The 24,003-nt window shown below is 41.5% G+C and overlaps 1 protein-coding gene across 2 annotated transcripts in view; it reads left to right on the plus strand.

Moving 5' to 3' along the window:
• The window catches only part of LOC108269731 (cubilin), an 86,822-nt gene that overhangs the window by 53,721 nt on the left and 9,098 nt on the right, over positions 1-24,003 (plus strand). The window contains exons 31-46 of one of the 2 annotated variants that reach the window (XM_053682545.1): positions 3-147; positions 273-457; positions 1,716-1,866; positions 2,845-3,041; positions 4,759-4,857; positions 4,988-5,032; positions 6,086-6,121; positions 10,824-10,853; positions 11,227-11,374; positions 12,689-12,873; positions 13,616-13,714; positions 14,016-14,045; positions 14,766-14,810; positions 16,036-16,107; positions 22,997-23,026; positions 23,398-23,545. In XM_053682545.1, the coding sequence (XP_053538520.1) occupies positions 3-147; positions 273-457; positions 1,716-1,866; positions 2,845-3,041; positions 4,759-4,857; positions 4,988-5,032; positions 6,086-6,121; positions 10,824-10,853; positions 11,227-11,374; positions 12,689-12,873; positions 13,616-13,714; positions 14,016-14,045; positions 14,766-14,810; positions 16,036-16,107; positions 22,997-23,026; positions 23,398-23,545 (1,645 nt within the window). The remainder of the gene's footprint in view (positions 1-2; positions 148-272; positions 458-1,715; positions 1,867-2,844; positions 3,042-4,758; positions 4,858-4,987; positions 5,033-6,085; positions 6,122-10,823; positions 10,854-11,226; positions 11,375-12,688; positions 12,874-13,615; positions 13,715-14,015; positions 14,046-14,765; positions 14,811-16,035; positions 16,108-22,996; positions 23,027-23,397; positions 23,546-24,003) is intronic. The other variant, XM_053682546.1, reaches the window with a different exon arrangement.

Below are 24,003 nucleotides of genomic sequence, written 5' to 3' on the forward strand. Positions count from 1 at the left end.
AGTTCTATGTGGTGGAATTCTGACTCAGTCACGAGGGGAATTTTTCAGTCCCAGTTATCCCAATAATTATCCCAATTACGCAAACTGCACATGGAGCCTGCTGGCTGGAGAACTGCAGGTGGTTTTGTTAAACTTCACATTCATCGAGTAAGAAATCACCTTCCTGTTTCTCACCCGTGATAAATCATACCTGACTTTGTTTACATCTTTATCATTTAAGAATATTTGTTTGTGGTTAGTCTGTAAGGCTAGTTTCATTACACTTTCTTCAGTTTGGAGTCATGCTGTGACTTTATCCGCGTGTATGACGGCCCGACTGCTCAGCATTCCCTTTTGGGTTCTGTGACTGGAAATCAGAGTGCTACCTTCAACTCCACCAGCAGATACATGACCGTCGTTTTCTCTAGTGATTTCTCCAGGACTCGTCAAGGTTTTCGAGCAGAATGGACTTTCATAGGTAAGTGTTATTTAATCTCATTTCAACTCCATTCATTTTGTTTATGGACAGTTCAGTGAAAAAATGTAGGTATAGTGGGACTTTATCTTGAGCCAGTTGTCCATACATGGCAGTATCCTTATTCCTCTGGCCAGCTTGCATACACGAATGGTTAAACAGTGTGGTGGAAGTGTAAGACTTTGAATTGGAAGACTTTCTAAAGACTTTGAACTGTCCTTGGAAAGCATATCTCAAAAATCACCTGTGCTCTTTAACAAGGGGAACATGAACAAATGATTCATTTACACCCACTGATGTAAACCTGTCCTGTGGCTAAATGGCATGAATAACATCTGAGCCTAAACATAATGAACAGGAGAGCTTTTAGGAACAAGTTCAGCCCTCTCAAATCTAGAATCAGACAAACAACAAATATGTCTTGATCGTGCCTCTGTCCAAGAGGAAACACATTTCTTGGAGCAGAGCAGAACATGTTATGAGAAAATTGATGAGGCTCTGAGCCCTAAAAAGTTTAAGTCCCAATAGCAGGGCTGAAGTTTGTGTGCCTGCAGCATCCCAGTTGCATACCAGCTCCTTCTTGAGCACACTCCACACGACACTTTAGTGATGGAGACCTGTGCTATTGTTTATAAGGTTTTCTTGAATGCAGGCCCAGTAGGCAGCTCTGGCACAATGGGTTCATTTACACGTGCCACATTGTAATTGAAATTTTTAGAAAATTGCATTGGTATGAGAGGAATAAAACACTAGGACCTGCTGTTGTAGAACATCCTTCATCACACCACCCAGTCATTATTTATTTTTCTAAATGGAACAGTAAATGTATTGCTGCAACCCTACACTTTACAGCCCATTCTCTGTGTAATTATTGTTCTGTGTATTTATTGTCCTGCACTCGTCTGTTGTATATTGCACTTTATATAGTTTTGTGTACTGTTATGTGTTGCACCATGGTCCTGGAAAAATGGCATTTAGTTCCAATATACATATACAAGCTACATAAACATATATACATATGTATGAACAAATGTGCAACATCCTTTAAATAAGGAATAATTTATTAATTATGTACAGATTTTTTAAAACATTATATGAGAAGAGAAAGTGTTAGGAAATTATGACACTGTAAACCTGTTTATTGGTACATGCTTGTTGTAGGTAGATTTGCCTAAATAATTAACTGCACCTCTGTGCTGTAACTGCAGAGAGATACAGTGTTTAAATGTTGATATTGTGATGCAAGTGTGATATTTTTCAGATGGACCTCCATGTGGTGGAGACCTGACTCAGACACAAGGGGAATTTTTCAGCCCAAATTTCCCCGATGAATATCCAGAAGATACAAATTGCATATGGAGGCTCCTGAGCCCTGAGCAGCAGGTGGTGTCGTTAACTTTCGTGTCTGTTGAGTAAGAAATTTCTTTCCTTCATTTTTACTTGCTGATAAGTTACATGTCCCTGTGTAAATGCGAAAAATATACATATGTTACTTTGTGGTTAGCTTCCTACAATGCTGGTTTGACAGATGGAGTCACTGAAAAAACACTCAACATGTTTAAAATTTAATAATGAATGTAAACAAACACATTATAAGTAACTCATTGGAATGTCCTTAATGTCCTCATGTCATTGGCATGAATGCAGTTAAAATTATATTAGATAAAATGTATTGGCACCCTGTCCAGGGTGTACCTCGCCTCGTGCCCCATGCTCCCTGGTATAGGCTCCAGGTTCCCCGTGACCCTGAAAAGGATAAAGCGGTGTAGAAGATGGATGGATAGATGGATTAGATAAAATGTTGAAAGAAATAATGTTGAATTGTGATTTTGGCTAAATTTAATCACAATAATGCAATCACAAAGACCCCCCTCTTCAATAGGCACCTACATTTTAAATCTATGGGTGACAGGGCTTTTTCTGTCTATGCTGCTTCACTTTGGAACTCTCTTCCTCCTGAACTCAGGGAAGCTCAGACCTTTGGCATTTTTAAAGCTCAACTTAAGACACACTTTTTTTAAAACTTGCATTTGACAGCAATGTCTTCTTTTATTATTATTATTATTAACGTTGTTGTTCTTATTTACTTTTATATGTTTTATTTTTCTGTGGACTGTTTATTTTGTGTACAGCACTTTGAGAAGTTCCTTTTAAAGGCGCTTTATACAATAAAGTTTATTATTATTATATTAAATATACAAACCCTGCATGCATTTAGTAGTAAGTATCCTGTTTCTGAGTGTTAGAATTTTGGTATCTTTATCTTTAGGGCACAAACATCATAAACATTTTCCAAGCAGATAACAAAGTATTTCTATAAGCCACTTGGATAAGAGCATCTTCTCAGTACAGTACATTTAAATGTAAACGTAAATGTGTGTTCTTCTCAGTATCGAGTTCTGCCCCGACTGTGGCTGTGACGCTGTATACGTGTACGACGGCCCGTCTTCTTCATCTCCGTTATTGGGAACTGTATGTGGACATGGAAGGAAGACCTTCAGCTCAAGCAGGAACACTCTAACTGTGGTTTTCTCCAGCGATAGCTCTTTTGACGGGAGAGGATTCATCGCACACTGGAACTTTACAGGTGATCTAATCATATACCGCCATAAAATCATAAAAAATAAGCATACATATCAACACTCATGTGTGCTCAGGTGGTAGAGTGGGTTGTCCACTAATCGTAGGGTTGGCGGTTTGATTCCCGGCCCACATGACTCCACATGACTCAACATACCGAAGTGTCCTTGGGCAAGACACTGAACCCCAAGTTGCTCCCGATGGCAAGTTAGCGCCTTGCATGGCAGCTCTGCTACCACTAGTGTGTGAGTGTGAATGGGTGAATGAGACACAGTGTATAGCACTTTGGATAAAAGGATCAAATTCTGTATTACATTTTTCTATTTCATTTGAAACTCCAGAACTGAGCCATCAACTGATAGAATTAAAGGACCTGCTTTAGATATCTGCTGAGGAGAGCTGAGAAGCAAGACTTCAGCCTTATTACTGTTCGTAAAGAGAAAATTATGAGACATCCATGATTTAATCTCAGAGACTACGTTTACATGGACAACAATAATCTAATTATTGACCTTAATCTAAGTAAGGTAATAATGTGATTAAGGTGTTTACATGAGTCGCTTTTAGAATACTCCTGTCATGTACCCGTTTCACATGTTATTGATGCCCGCGTTATTATGTCACCGCGCCATGCCGTCCTACGTCCCTCCAGAATTTCACGTATCAACATACAGTTCGTCTTCATTATGGTACCGTATAAAGTTTTGGGTGTTTTTATTTAATTTTTTTATGAACGCTTCAAGTGCGGTTAATTATTAATCATGCTATACGTGCAAATAGACGACTGCTTGAAGCCGTGGGCTGCGTCTCAAATCGCATACTTACCTACTGTATAGTAGCCGAGATGCATGTATTTTTCCCCACTACAGGCCTATAGTAGGCAAGTATGCAGTTTGGGACACAGCCAGACTCTCTTGTTTGCCGTAAAACGTAAAACTGCCGTGTGTGATTGTGTCCTGTCGCAAAATGCGGTGAAAACGCTCACATGACGTTCATAATGTGATAAAGCTGTTTACATGTCTGTAATGCAAGTTCATAATACAGGAATACAATTTAAACAGGAGTACTCCACCTGTCTTAATTCGATTAGAGTTTAATTAGATTATGACCATAATTAGATTAAGGTTGCTGTTTACATGGTAGTTTCTTAATCAAACTATCTTTAGATGCACCATAGGCTGCAATTATGATAACACGATTAATAATAATTTTGATGGGAACTCCTCATAATGCATTTATTTACAATTATAGTTTTATTCCAATAGTAATTTCTGCATAAACATTGCCATGAATAGTTCTAAATACATACACATCCTCACACACAAGAATAAGTTGACATATTACATTCTGTGCATTGAAACTTGTGTCACAACTGCCCATGACAGTACCCCTCCCCATCAACAGAGAGCATGTACTTGTGGCACAGTATTCAGAAAATACCAAAAAACCTTTTTACACGCAAATAAACCTGGTAACTTTCCAGTTCACTCTCTTCACTTTTAGTTTCACGCTGCTAATGGCCACATTCTTATAAAAAATGCTCACAATCCTTTTAGGATCCTCAAAGGTCCAGTACAATATTAAAGAAGCGAGCATCAGACACAAATCATCTCTTGGATTCTTATGACTGCATTTGGAGTACATTGGATACAATTATATTTTTGTGCAAACATTGTTATAGCTTGTATATGATTCGTTTTAAACATGTTTTGTTCCTTGAACAGATTCCCCATCCTGCAGGTATAACTGTGGTAACAATCTCAGTGTGTGTTCCTGCACCAGCGACTGTCAGGACAACAGAAACTGCTGTTATGATAATAATGGTGAGAAAAAAGTTAACGATTAAAAGATATCCCAAGGAAACACTTGAAGATTCTACTCCTTAATATAGTGTGCAGCACATATTCATATATAAATAACCTAATAATGTTCTTAATATAATCTCTCTAACAGAGTACTGTTCCACAACTGTCCCTGAAACAACACCACCATCTTCAGGTACATTTACATGAACAGGAATAATACACATGGTGTGGTGCTATTATAAAAGTAATTTGGCATGCTATTTGGGGAGCATCTAAGGGACATTCTGACCAAATTTAGTTCAAGTGCTTCCAATGTTTTAGCGCCACCATCAGGTCAAATTTGGGCCTACTTTGGAAGTATGTTTATGTCATAACTTTTGTACCATACGTCCAAAAATTAAAAGCCATCAATTAGTGCCTAAAGAAATTTTCTGCCATCTTGGATTTTGTCAAAAAGCCTCACAAAAATTATCAAAATAATGTGGAATTCTCCAAACTGTTTGTCCCTAATGAGCCAATGAATCTGAAAGCAAAGCCACGAAACAGGAAGTGAAGCTATATCTCAGCAACAATTTTGCACACTGACATAAAACTTGGTAGGGACCATGACCTGAGGCTATGCAGCAAATTTCTAGCTAGAGCCAACTACTGATCAAAAATATATATAAAATGCTGAATAAAAAAGCTTACATCTAACTGCCTCGTTTTCTGCTCCTCCTACAAATTTTGTCCAATCTTCACCAAATTTGGCTCTTATAATCTTGCGATCTGTCTGAACAAAAAGACATCAAAGGAATATTGATATTCAAAACTGTTCTCCTGTAACATTCTGGTAAATGAAAAGGCAGTATGTGAGTGTGTATCTCAGCAATGCATCTACATATCATCATGAAACTTGATACATATATTCAGGACAATGCCCTGAATGTAGAAGTGTTGTGACTGCGCCAAATTGTCATCAAGAACTGCAGCAACTTTCAGTTTTTTCCTTAAATCAGGTTTGTGCTAAATTCACAGCTCTTATTTCCCTATAATTCCCTGGTGTATGCTGAAGTAAACACACACCAAAATCTGAAATTCTGGTGGATTTTCCCTATTCTTTGTTTATTCTATTTAATTTGATCACCGTATTGCTTTTTATACCATTCCAGACTTTCCTCCATAAATCTGTAGCTTTGTATTTACACTTGAACCCATTTATTTTTAATTTAATATAAGACTGCATTTTATTACTCTGTTTAAACAGATTCTGGCACAACAACAGGAACATGGGAATCAACAGGTGGATATGAACAACATAAGCATTCATGAATCATTCACTGGAAAATAAGAAATTTTGGTGTAATGAAAATCCAGTTAGTTGGGAAAAGCATTTGTATCCTACGAGCTCTTGAGTTTGTGTAAAGTAGCTTGTATAAGTTGACCCACTAATGTGAACTTCAATTGATCAGCATTAAATTGTATAGTTGCCAATGAGTTTCTGTGGTTTTATATACACAACAAATCCATAATACAAAACAAATCCATTAATTAAGACAAAAAAGGAGGAAGAGTTCGTGTGTGATAATGTTAGTCAATGGGCTGAAATTGTTGAATTGCATTACTGGAAGATTTAGCATGCACTGTGCTTAAGAGGTGGTTTTTCACCATGTAGTCATTTTGTTGTTTTCAGCCCTTTTGTCGACTTTTATGGAGTGCCCTTTCAAAGGGAACTTTGACGTTGCGTTTAGTATAACACTATGGGAGCACCTCTCGCGTGTGGCCGGCATCTGAAGCTTGTGTAAAATCATGCCTATTTATAGGCCTGCCATGATCAGGTGACGTGGCAATTAAGCGCGTCGCATGATATAAATATGGCACCTGTGAACCGCGCCATCAGCCTCTATTATCTGAAGCGAAAGACGGCATGTCGGTTGTTTGTGTAAAGAAACAAAAATTCGCTTTGTTTCCTCACTATCTTTTCTCAAAATCTCAGAACTTTACTATCCTTTAAAAAAAAAAGGAATGAGAGAGAGAGAAAAATGAGTGAGAGAATTCAGGAAGTGTGTTACGGCTTGCCCCCGTTTCATCATGGAGAATAGTGCACACTTTCTGGGTGAAGTGTCTAGCGATGTAGCATGCAATGGCAGCCTCGAGAGACTGCACATGGTAATTTGCTGCCCGTGGCATTGGTGGGCAAAACCTATGCAGTAGTAGTCTTACTTGTGGGTCACTGCAGACAATGACAGTGTTGCAGGCCTACCAAGCAGACCTGCTGAGTGAGCTCGACATATGGCAGCATTCAGTCAGTTCCTTCCCTGTTGTGTCGAGTTCACCCGGGCATCCCCGAGTGGAGTCCGGGCCAGCACTAGTGCGAGGGAGACCCAGAAGGCGAGTATGGCAGACCTCCAACCCCCGCAGACAGCCAGGGGAACCAGGCGGCCACAGTTGCGGCCTGCTACTAGGCCTTATCTGTAAATGGTCATAAAGGCCAAGCAGGCAAAGAAGAGCGATCCTGAGGGGCCGTGGAGGGATGTATCAGGGGACATGAGGTTGTTAGGGCAGTTAGCCCCCAGTGCTACTGTAGGGCCTCCCCTAACCAACGCTGTCGCAAGTTTTCAGTCTTCTCTGGTCAGCAAGCTGTCACAGGGCAACGAAAATCTGATGCTTTCCCTCCAATAGAATGTGGAATAGTTAACATCACTAAAAGACTGTCTGGCAGTGTAGAAACTACTGCCAAATGTGTCTCCATGGGTTCTGTCTACGGTACAAAAGGGTTACCGGATCCAGTTTAGAGCTCAAACCCCCAGTTCAGAGGTATGCTCACAACAGTAGTCAGCACAGACCAGAGCCCGACGTTAGCACAGGAAAAAAGATCCCTCTTGGACAAAGGGGCCATAGAACATGTACCCAATGCGCTGAGGGAGGGAGGTTTTTACAGCTGTTATTTCCTGGTCTGCAAAAAATAGAGGAGTATGCATGCAAATTTTAGATCTGCATCATCTGAACTGTACTCTTCGGACATACAGATTCAAGTTGCTGATGCCCAAACTTATCATTCCACAGATTCAGTTTGAGCACTGGTTTGTGACGATAGATATAAAAGGTGCATATTTTCACATAGCAAAGACTTAGCAAAGGTTTTGCCAAGAGCTAGCTTTATCCCCACGCACCTTCACAAAGTGTATGGATGTCATTCTGGCTTCCTTGTGACTCCAGGGCATCCGTGTACTAAACTACCTGGATGACTGGTTAATTCTAGCACAATCCAGGGAACTGGCGGTCCAACATCGAGATGTTGTTCTTGCCCACATGAAGAGCTTGGGGCTCAGGTTGAACCTCAGAAAAGTATGCTTTCTCTAGTGCAGTGGACAACTTTTCTAGGGGTTATAAGGATTCTACTATGATGAGGGCGTTTCTATCCCCAACATGTGTAGGGTCAATACTATCAACATTGAGCAAGATAATGCTGGATCTTGGCATACCCTCCAGTCTCTATGGGAGACTAGTGGAGCTTATGGGCTGCCAACATCATACCATTTGGCCTATTGCACAGGAGACCATTCAGTGGTGGCTGAGAAGTTGAGGGTTTCATCCAAGGACGAAACCTCTGAGAGAAATCAGTGTCACGCGGCGATGCCTATGTGCTCTGAGAATTTGAGTGTCCCCGGTTTGCCCCCTATGGGCTGGAGCGTGGTCTTGGACAGCTGTCCAGCTCACGGTCTCTGGAGTGGCCCTCATCTGGTGCGGCATATAAATTGCCTAGAAATGTGGGCCATATTTCTAGCACTGAAATTCCTTCTTCCTCAATTGAAAGGTCATCTTGTTTTTACAGACAACACAGCGGTGGTCTCATATATTGACCACCAGGGAGGGTTACGTTCATGACCCCTGTTCAGGCAGGCGCAACTAATTCCTCTCAGGGCAGAGGGAAAGTTTTGTCAGTGAGTGCAATGTACATTCTGGGCAACTGGAATATGGGGGCAGACATCCTGTTGAGGCAGGGGCTAAGGCCCAGGGATTGGTGGCTCCATCCACAAGTGGTTTGGCAAAGCGGGACTGCATGTGTTCACCTCTGAGGAGTCAACACACGGCCCGTTGTGGTTTGCCCTCACTCCTCCCGCACAATTAGGGCTGGACACCATGATTCACATATGGCCGAACTCACATCTGTACGCTTTTCCCCCGATCGCTCTGCTCCCACAAGTTCTAGCGAGACTTCGCCAAGACAGTCTATGTCTGCTGCTAGTAGCACCTTATTGGCCAGCTCGAATATGGTTCTCAGAGATAATATCCCTGCTAGATGGCACTCCTTGGGAGATTCCCATCCGGAGGGATCCACTGTGGACCAAGTGAACTGCGCAATTGCTAAAGTCCTGGAGTTCTTACAAGGACGTTTCTCAGTGGGGTGGGCTCCTTCTACAATCAGGGCTTATGTGGCTGCCTTTCCGGCCAGCTACGCCTCTGTGGAGCAACATTCTCTAACTTCAAGGTTTAAGTGTGATGTCAGGCAGCTGAGGCCCATCTGCAGGCCGCACATACCTTCCTGAGACCTTCTGTGGTCCTGGAGGGTCTGTCAGGTGCCCCATTTGAGCCGTTAGAGTCAGCTTCTGAGAAGCTTCTGACTCTAAAGGTAGCTCTTCTGCTGGCCCTGACATCTCTCAAGCGAGTAGTAGATCTACAAGCTCTCTCTGTTGCCCCTTCCTGCCTTGTCTTTACCCCTGGATTAGCCAAGGCCTTCCTGTATCCTAGGCTAGATTATATTCCTAAAGTACATCTGCTGCCCAGGCTGTGGTGTTGCAGGCTTTCTGCCCTCCTCTGTTCCTCACACCGGAACAAGAGAGAATGCACCTGCTGTGTCCAGTAAGGGCTCTCTGTACTTACGCCCACCGCTCCGGCCAGTGGCATAAGTCGGAGATGCTGCTGGTCTGCTTGGCAGTCACAGTAGAGGTGATGCTGTGTCAAAGCAGTGCATCTCTAATTGGATAGTGGAAGCAATCTCTATCGCTTATGAGGCGCGATGTCTCGCTACACCTCTGGGCATAAAGGCTCATTCCACTTGGGGGGGCCACCTCCTCGAAGGCTTGTCCAACGGGTATCCTTACAGGATGTGTGTGCTTAATGCAGGGTGGTCTATGCCACACACATTCATTCGATATTACAGTCTGGATATTCATTCCACCCCGGGTTTGAGTGTCTTGCAGTGACCCTCAGGCTTGGGTCTTTTTGAACAGGCCGTACCCTCGGTATGACGGAGTGGGTATCTCATTCCCATAGTGTTATGCTAAACGCAACGTGGAGTTCCCTTTGAAAGGGAACATCTGGATTACGCATGTAGCCCTGTTCCCTGAGAAGGGGACAAGCTGTTGCGTAGCTTTGTCATACCAGGGTAGGCCTGTGAATTGCGTCTTCGCTTCAGATAACAGAGGCTGACGGCGCAGTTCACAGGTGCCATATATATATCACGCGACGCGCTTAATTGCCACGTCACCTGATTACGGCAGGCCTATAAATAGGCATGATTTTACACAAGCTTCAGATGCCGGTCGCACGTGAGAGGTGCTCCCATAGTGTTATGCTAAACGCAATGTCTAGTTCTCTTCTCAATATGCGTAACCCAGACGTTTTTCACCATGTAGTCATTTTGTTGTTTTCAGCCCTTTTGTCGTCTATTTTTTGGAGTTTTCTGAACTCCAGTTTATTTAAACTAGTTGTGTAGTTTACTCACTGGTGATGATATCTCGGTTTTGTAATGATATTTTTTTTCTTATTGATTTTTATTGTTCAGTGTATAAACATGTAAAATTGTTAAACTGTCTAAAATAAATGGGGGAAGAGCTAGGGTTAGGTTAGGATACTGTTCAGTTGTAAGAACTGAGCATTGTGCAATCAGTAGTGTGTGACTGTCTTCAAGTGCTCTGCTTTATTAAAAATAAAGAATTACAAAAACATGTAAATATTAATACACAGATAATGCTAATATTTCATTATTCTTTCTCTTACAGAATATTGTACAGACAGAGATGATCTTGAAGGTACATTTCCTATGTTAAGAACGAATATTGAAGTTGTCTTTTTCAGATTAATTATCTAAACATGTGCTGTAGCCAAACTGTCGCAAATAAATTTGTGTCTACTCCTTGTATTTATTAAGTGTAAATCCTCTTACAAAATTTTATTGAAGAGAATTGGACAAGTTGAGAAAATATTTTGGGTGCATACAAACAGAAATGACAGAATGAAAAAAAAAACAGCTCTAGCTTACACCAGTAAAGCTAGGTTTTGTCTAAGGTTCCTCATCTATTCAATTTAAAGGAAACCACCATAGGGACACTGCAGCTATGATTTAAAAAAAAAAAAAAGTACACTTTAATTATTTAATACACTCTTAACCATGATGATTTTCAGGTGGAGTTGTGTGTGGTGAAGATCTGACTCAGTCGAAAGGGGAATTTTTCAGCCCCAATTATCCCAATAGTTATCCAGAGGCAGAGTGCACATGGAGACTCCTTGCTTCTGAGCAGCAGTTGGTTATGCTAAACTTCACATTTGTTAAGTAAGAAAAGACTTAATTAAGAACCAATTTATTTAGTAATTTAATCATAATTATTTAATTATTACTCTTACTTGCTGATGTATTACATCTTTTTAACAATGCTAGCATGTTTACTGTACAGGTGCATCTCAAAAAAATTGAATATTGTGGGAAAAGTTCCTTGTTTTCTGTAATTTAATTGAAAAAGTGGAACTTTCATATAGTCTAGATTCATTACAGTGAAACATTTCAAGCCTTTTCATGTTATAATTGTGATGTTTATGGCTTGCATGTAAAAATCCAGTATCTCAAAATATTAGAATAAAGAATTTATAATATAGAAATGTGGAACTGAGAAGGGCTGTAATCAGATAATTAACTCAAAACACCTGTCAAGGTTTCCTGAGGCTTTAATCTTTGTGTCTGGTTCAGTACACAACCACAATCATGGGGAAGATGAAAGTAAATGTTGCATTTTATTTGAAAATCAAGTTCCCAGAGTCTGGAGGAAGAGTGGAGAGGAACAGAATGTTGCTTGAAGTCCAGTGTGAAGTTTCCACAGTCAGTGATGATTTGGGTTGCCATGTTATCTGCTGGTGTTGGTCCAGTGTGTTTTCTCAAGTCGAGAGTCGATGCAGCGTCTACCAGGAGATTTTCGAGCACTTCATGCTTCCATCTGCTGACGAGCTTTAGGGAGATGCTGATTTCCTTTTCCAGCAGGACTCTGCCCACAGTGCCAAAACTTCTAGTAACTGGTTTACTGTCCATGGTATTACTGTGCTTGACTGGCCAGCCGACTCGCCTGACCCGAACCCCATAGAGAATCTACGAGAGACACCAGACCCGACAATACAGACGAGCTGAAGGCCGCTATCAAAGTAACCTGGGCTTCCAGAACAGGCTTCCACAGGCTGATCGCCTCCATGCCACGCCGCACTGATGCAGTCATTCCTGCAAAAGAGTTAAAACCCTGACCGAGAATCAGCGCATAAATTAACATAATTTTCACAAGATCCACATTTCTGTATTATAAATTCTTTATTCTAATATTTTGAAATACTGGATTTTTGATTTCCGTGAGCTGTAAATCGTAATCATCGAGATTAGAACAAACAAAGGCTTGAAATAGTTCACTTTGTGTGTAATGAATCTAGAATATATGAAAAGTTCTACTTTTTGCATTAAATTATGGGAGAAAATAACTTTTCCACTATATTCAAATTTTTTGATGTACCTTTAAGACTAGTTTGTGGTTAGACTGTTTGCTATAAGGCTTTTTTCCAAGCTACTTTGCACAGTGCTGAGCTGAATTCTTTTTCATTTGTTTTGATTTAGTGTGAAGTGGTGGTTGGACCTGATCCATGTGTATGATGGCCCAAGTGACGAGTATCCACTTTTGGACATTCTGACTGGAAATCGTAGAAATGCTTTCAATTCCAGCGGCAGATACATGACAGTCACTTTCTCCAGCTATGAAAGCATGGTTTACAAAGGGTTTCATGCAGAATGGAATTTCCTGGGTATGTTTCAGCATAACTTATTATGCACACGAATTATTGTGTGTGTGTATGTGTTTTGTACTATTAAAGTTAATCATATTAACAGCCAGAATCTGTTTGGTACATGGACCTTGCTTTTTTGTTTTGCACTGGAGCTATGAGCAAACAGTTACCTCACCTACATCCAATGTTAGCCAGGCCTTTACAGCTAATATACAGTAACTGCCTCAATTTAATAATATTCTTCTGACTGAACATACATAAATCTCCACACCATGTTCCAAAATCTACGGGAAAAGCCTTCCTAGAAGAGCCAGAATGAGATGTTCAATAATGACATACACTCTTTTCCCCACCTCTGTAGGTGGAAAACATAATGTAGGTGGATTGATGACTCTGAAGTACCCCTTTGAATGAGTGTCTGGATGTCTGTGCACAATGCTCTGTGATGAATTATCATCTCATCCAGGGTGTATCTCTAAATATTTGTGTGTAATCTTGGTATTAACTCCTCATTATGCATTAAACTAGAGGTTATAAAATTTCCATACTTGGTAACTACATTAGCCTTGTAGCTCCTCTGCAAAATTAAATAAGTAAACTTCAGAGACCAAGAAGCCTTGGCAGATCTACTACATTTAAAATGAAGTGGGGGGGGGGGGGGGGGGGGGGTTGTGGACATTTCTCTTCTGGCTGAGGAATTTTTGTTTAACATTTGCACTTATGCATGATTTATTGTTTAAATATTTTTTTCTGTGAACAGAGAACCCATCCTGCAGGTGTAACTGTGGCTACAACCTCAGTGTGTGCTCCTGCACCAGTGACTGTCGGGACAACAGAAACTGCTGCTATGATTATGATGGTGAGGAAATAAAATGTTAAAAAGATTAAGATAAAAGTTAAAGAGTTCATGTGCAGAATACAGAATGCAGTATACAGATAATGCATATTGACTGAATTTAGTCTTTGAAATATATTATCAGACAAATTTATTTAGAAATGTTGGTTCAGTTATACTTTAACAGATATAATAAACATTAATATTTTATATTAATATAATTCATATAAAATGTTGATACGTGGAACTGAGTAAATAATCTATAATGTGTAGCTAATATACAATGCATGCTAACTTTGAGCTCCACATATTATCGCTCCTATAGATTATTGTTCCAGTTCAACAACAACACCAGGTACATTTCCTGTGGTAATATTTTATATTTATTATTAAATGAAGCCTTTTTGCTGTGTTGTGTTTGTTGTTAGCATGATCATGACTAGAATTATTAGCATATGATTTATTGTGATATGTTTACTAGAACCTGTTTGTTTTTCATTCTAATTGGCTGTGCATTCACTGTTTAAATATCAACGCCTAGGAGAAGTTTGCTACAGAGAAATCAGTTCCAATTAGCTTACATTTTAGCTGTCTCCTAAACAATCAGGGTTAATTATTAACGAACCAATCTATAACTCGTGTCCTATAGTTATATAGTACAACGCCAATTCCAAAAAAGTTGGGACACTGTGTCAAATGTAAATAAAAACAGAATGCAACGATTTGCAAATCTCATAAACCCAAATGTTATTCACAGTAGAACATAGACAACATATCAAATGTTTAAATTGAGGAAATGTACCGTTTTAAGAAAAAAAAATAAGGTAATTTTGAATTTGATGGGCACAACACGTCTCAAAAAAGTTGGGATGGTGTCAAGAAAAGGCTGGAAAAGTAAGTGTTAGTAAAAAGAAAAACGTTTTTTACTAAACCTAAAGTGTGTTTTATGAATTTATTTGTACAATTTATTTTATTGCTAATTATATAGCTTTACTTTCTTTTATTAGAAAAATTATAAAATTATAAATGCATAGATTATTTTATTATCATCACTCATTTATTATCACTCTTATAGTCTACTGTTTCACTACAACTGGTGCAGAGACAACACCACCAACAGGTATATTTCCTTTCTGAAGATTAATCATTAAATATTTGTCTTTGTACCTTGTCATTATCTGTAAAATGGAAGGTATATACAGTATGTAACTGTATTTTTAACTAAGTGGAGGACCCCCAGGACATTTACTTTTAGAACTAATGACATCTTTCTGCTTGTTTATGCTTGTTGAGTTCAAAAAGACAAAGTCGACCACATGTAGGTAGCCTACGAACAGTATATCTAATGAGCAAGCCAGAGGCGATGGATGAAATGAGGAAGAAACATTGAGAGGAGCCAGACTTGAAAGAGAACCCATCTTCTCCTCTTCTGGACACTGGATAGTGTGACTATGAGTCATTACTCATGCAGAACTGTATACTAATTGGTCAATTGACCAAGTTGTCCTGGTGGTCTTCAACTAAAAAGTGCATACAATACTATTCCTTTACATTCTGAACTGGCAAAGCTGTTTTCTTCTGTAAGGAGGTGAAGACCTATCAATGTCGTCTCAAGGGTCTGTAACATATTCTGACAGTGCACCAGAAAATAACAGACAGCATTCTTAAATAATGCTGAAACCATTGTTTATTGAAATTGAGAATAACTCAAATGTACCACAGAGCACATGGGTTGTGCTGAAGTAACATATAACTATGCCTATCAATGTAACACACTCTTTCAGGTTAGATTATAGATTATAGATTATATGATGGTGTGCCACTATCTTTAGCAGAAATGCTGGATTAAGCCACACCATGACCTGTTTTCACTCTAGTCCCCAACAATGCATTTAATTCACCAACTCATTTGGCTATAGCAATAACAGTCTAACAGTCCAGCCAGATACAGAAAGCCCGCCTTTTATAGGCGGACTATATTTTTGCAGAAAATATAGTCACTTGGCTTGGGTATCACACATTTCTATTGTGTGTGGTAGTGGTCCACTGTGAAACTGTAACCTGTATCCGGCACGGATTAGAACCAGCCAAACCTACCTTCTACCTTCGCATTAACAAACCCAGTAATTTACTGCACGCCACTGTGATAGCTTCTAGAAGATAACCGTCCTGGCAGTCTGGAATTTTAGAAAGTAGAACAGCTCTGTATCCTCATTTTTTTGTTTTTATCTGGATCATGGTATTTTTCTGTTTTAGACTTTCTTCTATAACACATCAGTTATGTGTTTCCTTAAATGGCTTGCTTTGAGTATAAAACCATATATTTTGTCACTCTGTTTAAACAGTGTCTGGCACAACAGAAGAAACCACAGCAACAACAACAGAAAAAGAAACAACAGCAGAAGAAACAACACCAGGTGGAGTTTAATATTCAATATTTATGTTATGAAAAGATTAATGACATTCATAATTGAATAAAGATCCTTTTTTCTTTTTTAAATTTAATATCCATACCCATATTAAATGATGTTGTTGTTTTAACTATGTTTAAACATTGTCTGGCACAACAAAAGAAAAAAACAACAGTAGAAACAACACCAGGTGGGTTCCCTTTCAAAGGGAACTCAACGTTGCATTTAGCATAACACTATGGGAGCACCGCTCACGCGCGACCGGCATCTGAAGCTTGTGTAAAATCATGCCTGTTTATAGGCCTGCCGTGATCAGGTGACGTGGCAATTAAGAGTGTCGCATGATATCTATATGGCACCTGGGAACCGCGCCATCGGCCTCTATTATCTTCAGTGAGACTGCATGTCGGTTGTTTGTGTAAAGAAACAAAAAGACACTTCATTTCCTCTCTATCTTTTCTAAAAATCTGGACTTTTCAATCTCTTTAAAAAAAAAAAGAGAAGAAAAAAAAAGGAATGAGCGAGAGAATTCGGGAAGTGTGTTACGGCTTGCTCCTGTTTCATCTCAGGAATAGTGCACACTTTCTGTGTGAAGTGTCTAGGGTGGGAGCCTGCGATGGCAGTTAGGTTTCAGAGGCTCACGGATCTGGGTTAGCCGCTGCCAAGGCAGCTAGCCATCTCAGGTCCGGGGGATCTCTTATGGATCTGGAAGAGAAGCCGGAGACAAGCACTGCTCTATCTCTTGCTCTGTCTTCTGGGTCCGTCTCTCCGCTAGATTTTGGAGCTCGCGTCATGACTCCTCCTTCTGCTATGGAAAGCCAGAAAAACCCAAAACAACGCGCACACACACACACACACACACACACACACACACACACACACACACACACACACACACAAAAATAATAGTAATAATTCCTCTCTGACTCCGAGGAGCCAGAAGGATGTGCTAAAATCTGAGAGCAGCATATAAAGGGCTGCTTGAAGTGATTACTGAGGCTGGATGAGCCTTTTTCTCCCCAGTGAAAGGGAATCCCTCACACTGCAGAAATTCCCCTTTCTTCCAGAAGTGCATGACAAAATATCAGGTTTCTGGGGGAAAACCATGCATAAGCCGTATTTATAACCCTGCGATGTTGGATTATTCGGTAATTGTGAGGAATGACGGCAAGGCTATTTAGCTATGCTGAAGGTGGAGGAGGTGCTTGCAAACTACCTCTCTCCATCAACAGCAGATAATTTAGGGGGGCCGGCTTTGCCATCCAAGCTACCGTGTAAGGCCACCGTGTCATTGGTGGGCAAGGCCTATGCATTAGTAGTCTTGCTTGTGGTTGACTGCAGACAATGACAGTGTTGCAGGCCTACCCATAAGACCTGCTGAGTGAGCTCGACATACGGGGGAATTCAGCCAGTTGTGTCAACTTCACCCAGGCATCCCCGAGTAGAGCCCAGGCCAGCACTAGTTTGAGGGAGACACAGAAGGTGAGTATGGCAACCCTCCAACCCCCACAGACAGCCAGGGGGAACCAGGCGGCCACAGTTGCAGCCTGCAACTAGGCCTGATCTGAGAATGGTCGTAAAGGCCAAGCAGAGAAAGAGGAACGGTTCTGAGGGGCCGTGGAGGGACGTATCAGGGGACATGCGGTTGTTAGGGCAGTTAGCCCCCAGTACTACTGTAGGGCCTCCCCTAGCCAAGGCTGTCCCAAGTTTTCAGTGTTCTCTGGTCAACGAGCTGTCACAGGGCAACGGAAATCTGATGCTTTCCCTCCAATAGAATGTGGAATAGTTAACATCACTAAAAGACTGTCTGGCAGTCTAGAAACTACTGCCAAATGTGTCTCCATGGGTTCTGTCTACGGTACAAAAGGGTTACCAGATCCAGTTTAGAGCTCCCAGGGTTTAGGGTTTCCCAGTTCAGAGGTATGCTCACAACAGTAGTCAGCACAGACCAGAGCCCGACGTTAGCACAGGAAAAAAGATCCCTCTTGGACAAAGGGGCCATAGAACATGTACCCAATGCGCTGAGGGAGGGAGGTTTTTATAGCTGTTATTTCCTGGTCTGCAAAAAATAGAGGAGTATGCTGCAAATTTTAGATCTGCATCATCTGAACTGTACTCTTCAGACATACAGATTCAAGTTGCTGATGCCCAAACTTATCATTCCACAGATTCAATTTGAGCACTGGTTTGTGACGATAGATATAAAAGGTGCATATTTTCACATAGCAAAGACTTAGCAAAGGTTTTGCCAAGAGCTAGCTTTATAAGTTGACCCACTAATGTGAACTTCAATTGATCAGCATTAAATTGTATAGTTGCCAATGAGTTTCTGTGGTTTTATATACACAACAAATCCATAATACAAAACAAATCCATTAATTAAGACAAAAAAGGAGGAAGAGTTCGTGTGTGATAATGTTAGTCAATGGGCTGAAATTGTTGAATTGCATTACTGGAAGATTTAGCATGCACTGTGCTTAAGAGGTGGTTTTTCACCATGTAGTCATTTTGTTGTTTTCAGCCCTTTTGTCGACTTTTATGGAGTGCCCTTTCAAAGGGAACTTTGACGTTGCGTTTAGTATAACACTATGGGAGCACCTCTCGCGTGTGGCCGGCATCTGAAGCTTGTGTAAAATCATGCCTATTTATAGGCCTGCCATGATCAGGTGACGTGGCAATTAAGCGCGTCGCATGATATAAATATGGCACCTGTGAACCGCGCCATCAGCCTCTATTATCTGAAGCGAAAGACGGCATGTCGGTTGTTTGTGTAAAGAAACAAAAATTCGCTTTGTTTCCTCACTATCTTTTCTCAAAATCTCAGAACTTTACTATCCTTTAAAAAAAAAGGAATGAGAGAGAGAGAAAAATGAGTGAGAGAATTCAGGAAGTGTGTTACGGCTTGCCCCCGTTTCATCATGGAGAATAGTGCACACTTTCTGGGTGAAGTGTCTAGCGATGTAGCATGCAATGGCAGCCTCGAGAGACTGCACATGGTAATTTGCTGCCCGTGGCATTGGTGGGCAAAACCTATGCAGTAGTAGTCTTACTTGTGGGTCACTGCAGACAATGACAGTGTTGCAGGCCTACCAAGCAGACCTGCTGAGTGAGCTCGACATATGGCAGCATTCAGTCAGTTCCTTCCCTGTTGTGTCGAGTTCACCCGGGCATCCCCGAGTGGAGTCCGGGCCAGCACTAGTGCGAGGGAGACCCAGAAGGCGAGTATGGCAGACCTCCAACCCCCGCAGACAGCCAGGGGAACCAGGCGGCCACAGTTGCGGCCTGCTACTAGGCCTTATCTGTAAATGGTCATAAAGGCCAAGCAGGCAAAGAAGAGCGATCCTGAGGGGCCGTGGAGGGATGTATCAGGGGACATGAGGTTGTTAGGGCAGTTAGCCCCCAGTGCTACTGTAGGGCCTCCCCTAACCAACGCTGTCGCAAGTTTTCAGTCTTCTCTGGTCAGCAAGCTGTCACAGGGCAACGAAAATCTGATGCTTTCCCTCCAATAGAATGTGGAATAGTTAACATCACTAAAAGACTGTCTGGCAGTGTAGAAACTACTGCCAAATGTGTCTCCATGGGTTCTGTCTACGGTACAAAAGGGTTACCGGATCCAGTTTAGAGCTCAAACCCCCAGTTCAGAGGTATGCTCACAACAGTAGTCAGCACAGACCAGAGCCCGACGTTAGCACAGGAAAAAAGATCCCTCTTGGACAAAGGGGCCATAGAACATGTACCCAATGCACTGAGGGAGGGAGGTTTTTACAGCTGTTATTTCCTGGTCTGCAAAAAATAGAGGAGTATGCATGCAAATTTTAGATCTGCATCATCTGAACTGTACTCTTCGGACATACAGATTCAAGTTGCTGATGCCCAAACTTATCATTCCACAGATTCAGTTTGAGCACTGGTTTGTGACGATAGATATAAAAGGTGCATATTTTCACATAGCAAAGACTTAGCAAAGGTTTTGCCAAGAGCTAGCTTTATCCCCACGCACCTTCACAAAGTGTATGGATGTCATTCTGGCTCCATTGTGACTCCAGGGCATCCGTGTACTAAACTACCTGGATGACTGGTTAATTCTAGCATGATCCAGGGAACTGGCGGTTCAACATCGAGATGTTGTTCTTGCCCACATGAAGAGCTTGGGGCTCAGGTTGAACCTCAGAAAAGTATGCTTTCTCCAGTGCAGTGGACAACTTTTCTAGGGGTTATAAGGATTCTACTATGATGAGGGCGTTTCTATCCCCAACATGTGTAGGGTCAATACTATCAACATTGAGCAAGATAATGCTGGATCTTGGCATACCCTCCAGTCTCTATGGGAGACTATTGGAGCTTATGGACTGCCAACATCATACCATTCGGCCTATTGCCCAGGAGACCATTCAGTGGTGGCTGAGAAGTTGAGGGTTTCATCCAAGGACGAAACCTCTGAGAGTAATCAGTGTCACGCGGCGATGCCTATGTGCTCTGAGAATTTGAGTGTCCCCGGTTTCTAGTCTTAGGTCACACTCTAGGGGTGTCTCCTTAGCGGAAGACGGTAATGACAGACACCTCCCTCATGGGCTGGAGCGTGGTCTTAGACAGCTGTCCAGCTCACGGTCTCTGGAGTGGCCCTCATCTGGAGCGGCATATAAATTGCCTAGAAATGTGGGCCATATTTCTAGCACTGAAATTCCTTCTTCCTCAATTGAAAGGTCATCTTGTTTTTACAGACAACACAGCGGTGGTCTCATATATTGACCACCAGGGAGGGTTACGTTCATGACCCCTGTTCAGGCAGGCGCAACTAATTCCTCTCAGGGCAGAGGGAAAGTTTTGTCAGTGAGTGCAATGTACATTCTGGGCAACTGGAATATGGGGGCAGACATCCTGTTGAGGCAGGGGCTAAGGCCCAGGGATTGGTGGCTCCATCCACAAGTGGTTTGGCAAAGCGGGACTGCATGTGTTCACCTCTGAGGAGTCAACACACGGCCCGTTGTGGTTTGCCCTCACTCCTCCCGCACAATTAGGGCTGGACACCATGATGCACATATGGCCGAACTCACATCTGTACGCTTTTCCCCCGATCGCTCTGCTCCCACAAGTTCTAGCGAGACTTCGCCAAGACAGTCTATGTCTGCTGCTAGTAGCACCTTATTGGCCAGCTCGAATATGGTTCTCAGAGATAATATCCCTGCTAGATGGCACTCCTTGGGAGATTCCCATCCGGAGGGATCCACTGTGGACCAAGTGAACTGCGCAATTGCTAAAGTCCTGGAGTTCTTACAAGGACGTTTCTCAGTGGGGTGGGCTCCTTCTACAATCAGGGCTTATGTGGCTGCCTTTCCGGCCAGCTACGCCTCTGTGGAGCAACATTCTCTAACTTCAAGGTTTAAGTGTGATGTCAGGCAGCTGAGGCCCATCTGCAGGCCGCACATACCTTCCTGAGACCTTCTGTGGTCCTGGAGGGTCTGTCAGGTGCCCCATTTGAGCCCTTAGAGTCAGCCTCTGAGAAGCTTCTGACTCTAAAGGTAGCTCTTCTGCTGGCCCTGACATCTCTCAAGCGAGTAGTAGATCTACAAGCTCTCTCTGTTGCCCCTTCCTGCCTTGTCTTTACCCCTGGATTAGCCAAGGCCTTCCTGTATCCTAGGCTAGATTATATTCCTAAAGTGCCTACATCTGCTGCCCAGCCTGTGGTGTTGCAGGCTTTCTGCCCTCCTCTGTTCCTCACACCGGAACAAGAGAGAATGCACCTGCTGTGTCCAGTAAGGGCTCTCTGTACTTACGTCCACCGCTCCGGCCAGTGGCATAAGTCGGAGATGCTGCTGGTCTGCTTGGCAGCCACAGTAGAGGTGATGCTGTGTCAAAGCAGTGCATCTCTAATTGGATAGTGGAAGCAATCTCTATCGCTTATGAGGCGCGATGTCTCGCTACACCTCTGGGCATAAAGGCTCATTCCACTTGGGGGGGCCACCTCCTCGAAGGCTTGTCCAACGGGTATCCTTACAGGATGTGTGTGCTTAATGCAGGGTGGTCTATGCCACACACATTCATTCGATATTACAGTCTGGATATTCATTCCACCCCGGGTTTGAGTGTCTTGCAGTGACCCTCAGGCTTGGGTCTTTTTGAACAGGCCGTACCCTCGGTATGACGGAGTGGGTATCTCATTCCCATAGTGTTATGCTAAACGCAACGTGGAGTTCCCTTTGAAAGGGAACATCTGGATTACGCATGTAGCCCTGTTCCCTGAGAAGGGGACAAGCTGTTGCGTAGCTTTGTCATACCAGGGTAGGCCTGTGAATTGCGTCTTCGCTTCAGATAACAGAGGCTGACGGCGCAGTTCACAGGTGCCATATATATATCACGCGACGCGCTTAATTGCCACGTCACCTGATTACGGCAGGCCTATAAATAGGCATGATTTTACACAAGCTTCAGATGCCGGTCGCACGTGAGAGGTGCTCCCATAGTGTTATGCTAAACGCAATGTCTAGTTCTCTTCTCAATATGCGTAACCCAGACGTTTTTCACCATGTAGTCATTTTGTTGTTTTCAGCCCTTTTGTCGTCTATTTTTTGGAGTTTTCTGAACTCCAGTTTATTTAAACTAGTTGTGTAGTTTACTCACTGGTGATGATATCTCGGTTTTGTAATGATATTTTTTTTCTTATTGATTTTTATTGTTCAGTGTATAAACATGTAAAATTGTTAAACTGTCTAAAATAAATGGGGGAAGAGCTAGGGTTAGGTTAGGATACTGTTCAGTTGTAAGAACTGAGCATTGTGCAATCAGTAGTGTGTGACTGTCTTCAAGTGCTCTGCTTTATTAAAAATAAAGAATTACAAAAACATGTAAATATTAATACACAGATAATGCTAATATTTCATTATTCTTTCTCTTACAGAATATTGTACAGACAGAGATGATCTTGAAGGTACATTTCCTATGTTAAGAACGAATATTGAAGTTGTCTTTTTCAGATTAATTATCTAAACATGTGCTGTAGCCAAACTGTCGCAAATAAATTTGTGTCTACTCCTTGTATTTATTAAGTGTAAATCCTCTTACAAAATTTTATTGAAGAGAATTGGACAAGTTGAGAAAATATTTTGGGTGCATACAAACAGAAATGACAGAATGAAAAAAAAAACAGCTCTAGCTTACACCAGTAAAGCTAGGTTTTGTCTAAGGTTCCTCATCTATTCAATTTAAAGGAAACCACCATAGGGACACTGCAGCTATGATTTAAAAAAAAAAAAGTACACTTTAATTATTTAATACACTCTTAACCATGATGATTTTCAGGTGGAGTTGTGTGTGGTGAAGATCTGACTCAGTCGAAAGGGGAATTTTTCAGCCCCAATTATCCCAATAGTTATCCAGAGGCAGAGTGCACATGGAGACTCCTTGCTTCTGAGCAGCAGTTGGTTATGCTAAACTTCACATTTGTTAAGTAAGAAAAGACTTAATTAAGAACCAATTTATTTAGTAATTTAATCATAATTATTTAATTATTACTCTTACTTGCTGATGTATTACATCTTTTTAACAATGCTAGCATGTTTACTGTACAGGTGCATCTCAAAAAAATTGAATATTGTGGGAAAAGTTCCTTGTTTTCTGTAATTTAATTGAAAAAGTGGAACTTTCATATAGTCTAGATTCATTACAGTGAAACATTTCAAGCCTTTTCATGTTATAATTGTGATGTTTATGGCTTGCATGTAAAAATCCAGTATCTCAAAATATTAGAATAAAGAATTTATAATATAGAAATGTGGACCTGAGAAGGGCTGTAATCAGATAATTAACTCAAAACACCTGTCAAGGTTTCCTGAGGCTTTAATCTTTCTGTCTGGTTCAGCACACAACCACAATCATGGGGAAGATGAAAGTAAATGTTGCATTTTA

This window comes from Ictalurus punctatus, chromosome 9 (genome assembly GCF_001660625.3).
Source record: "Ictalurus punctatus breed USDA103 chromosome 9, Coco_2.0, whole genome shotgun sequence".
NCBI classification, from domain to species: Eukaryota; Metazoa; Chordata; class Actinopteri; order Siluriformes; family Ictaluridae; genus Ictalurus; species Ictalurus punctatus.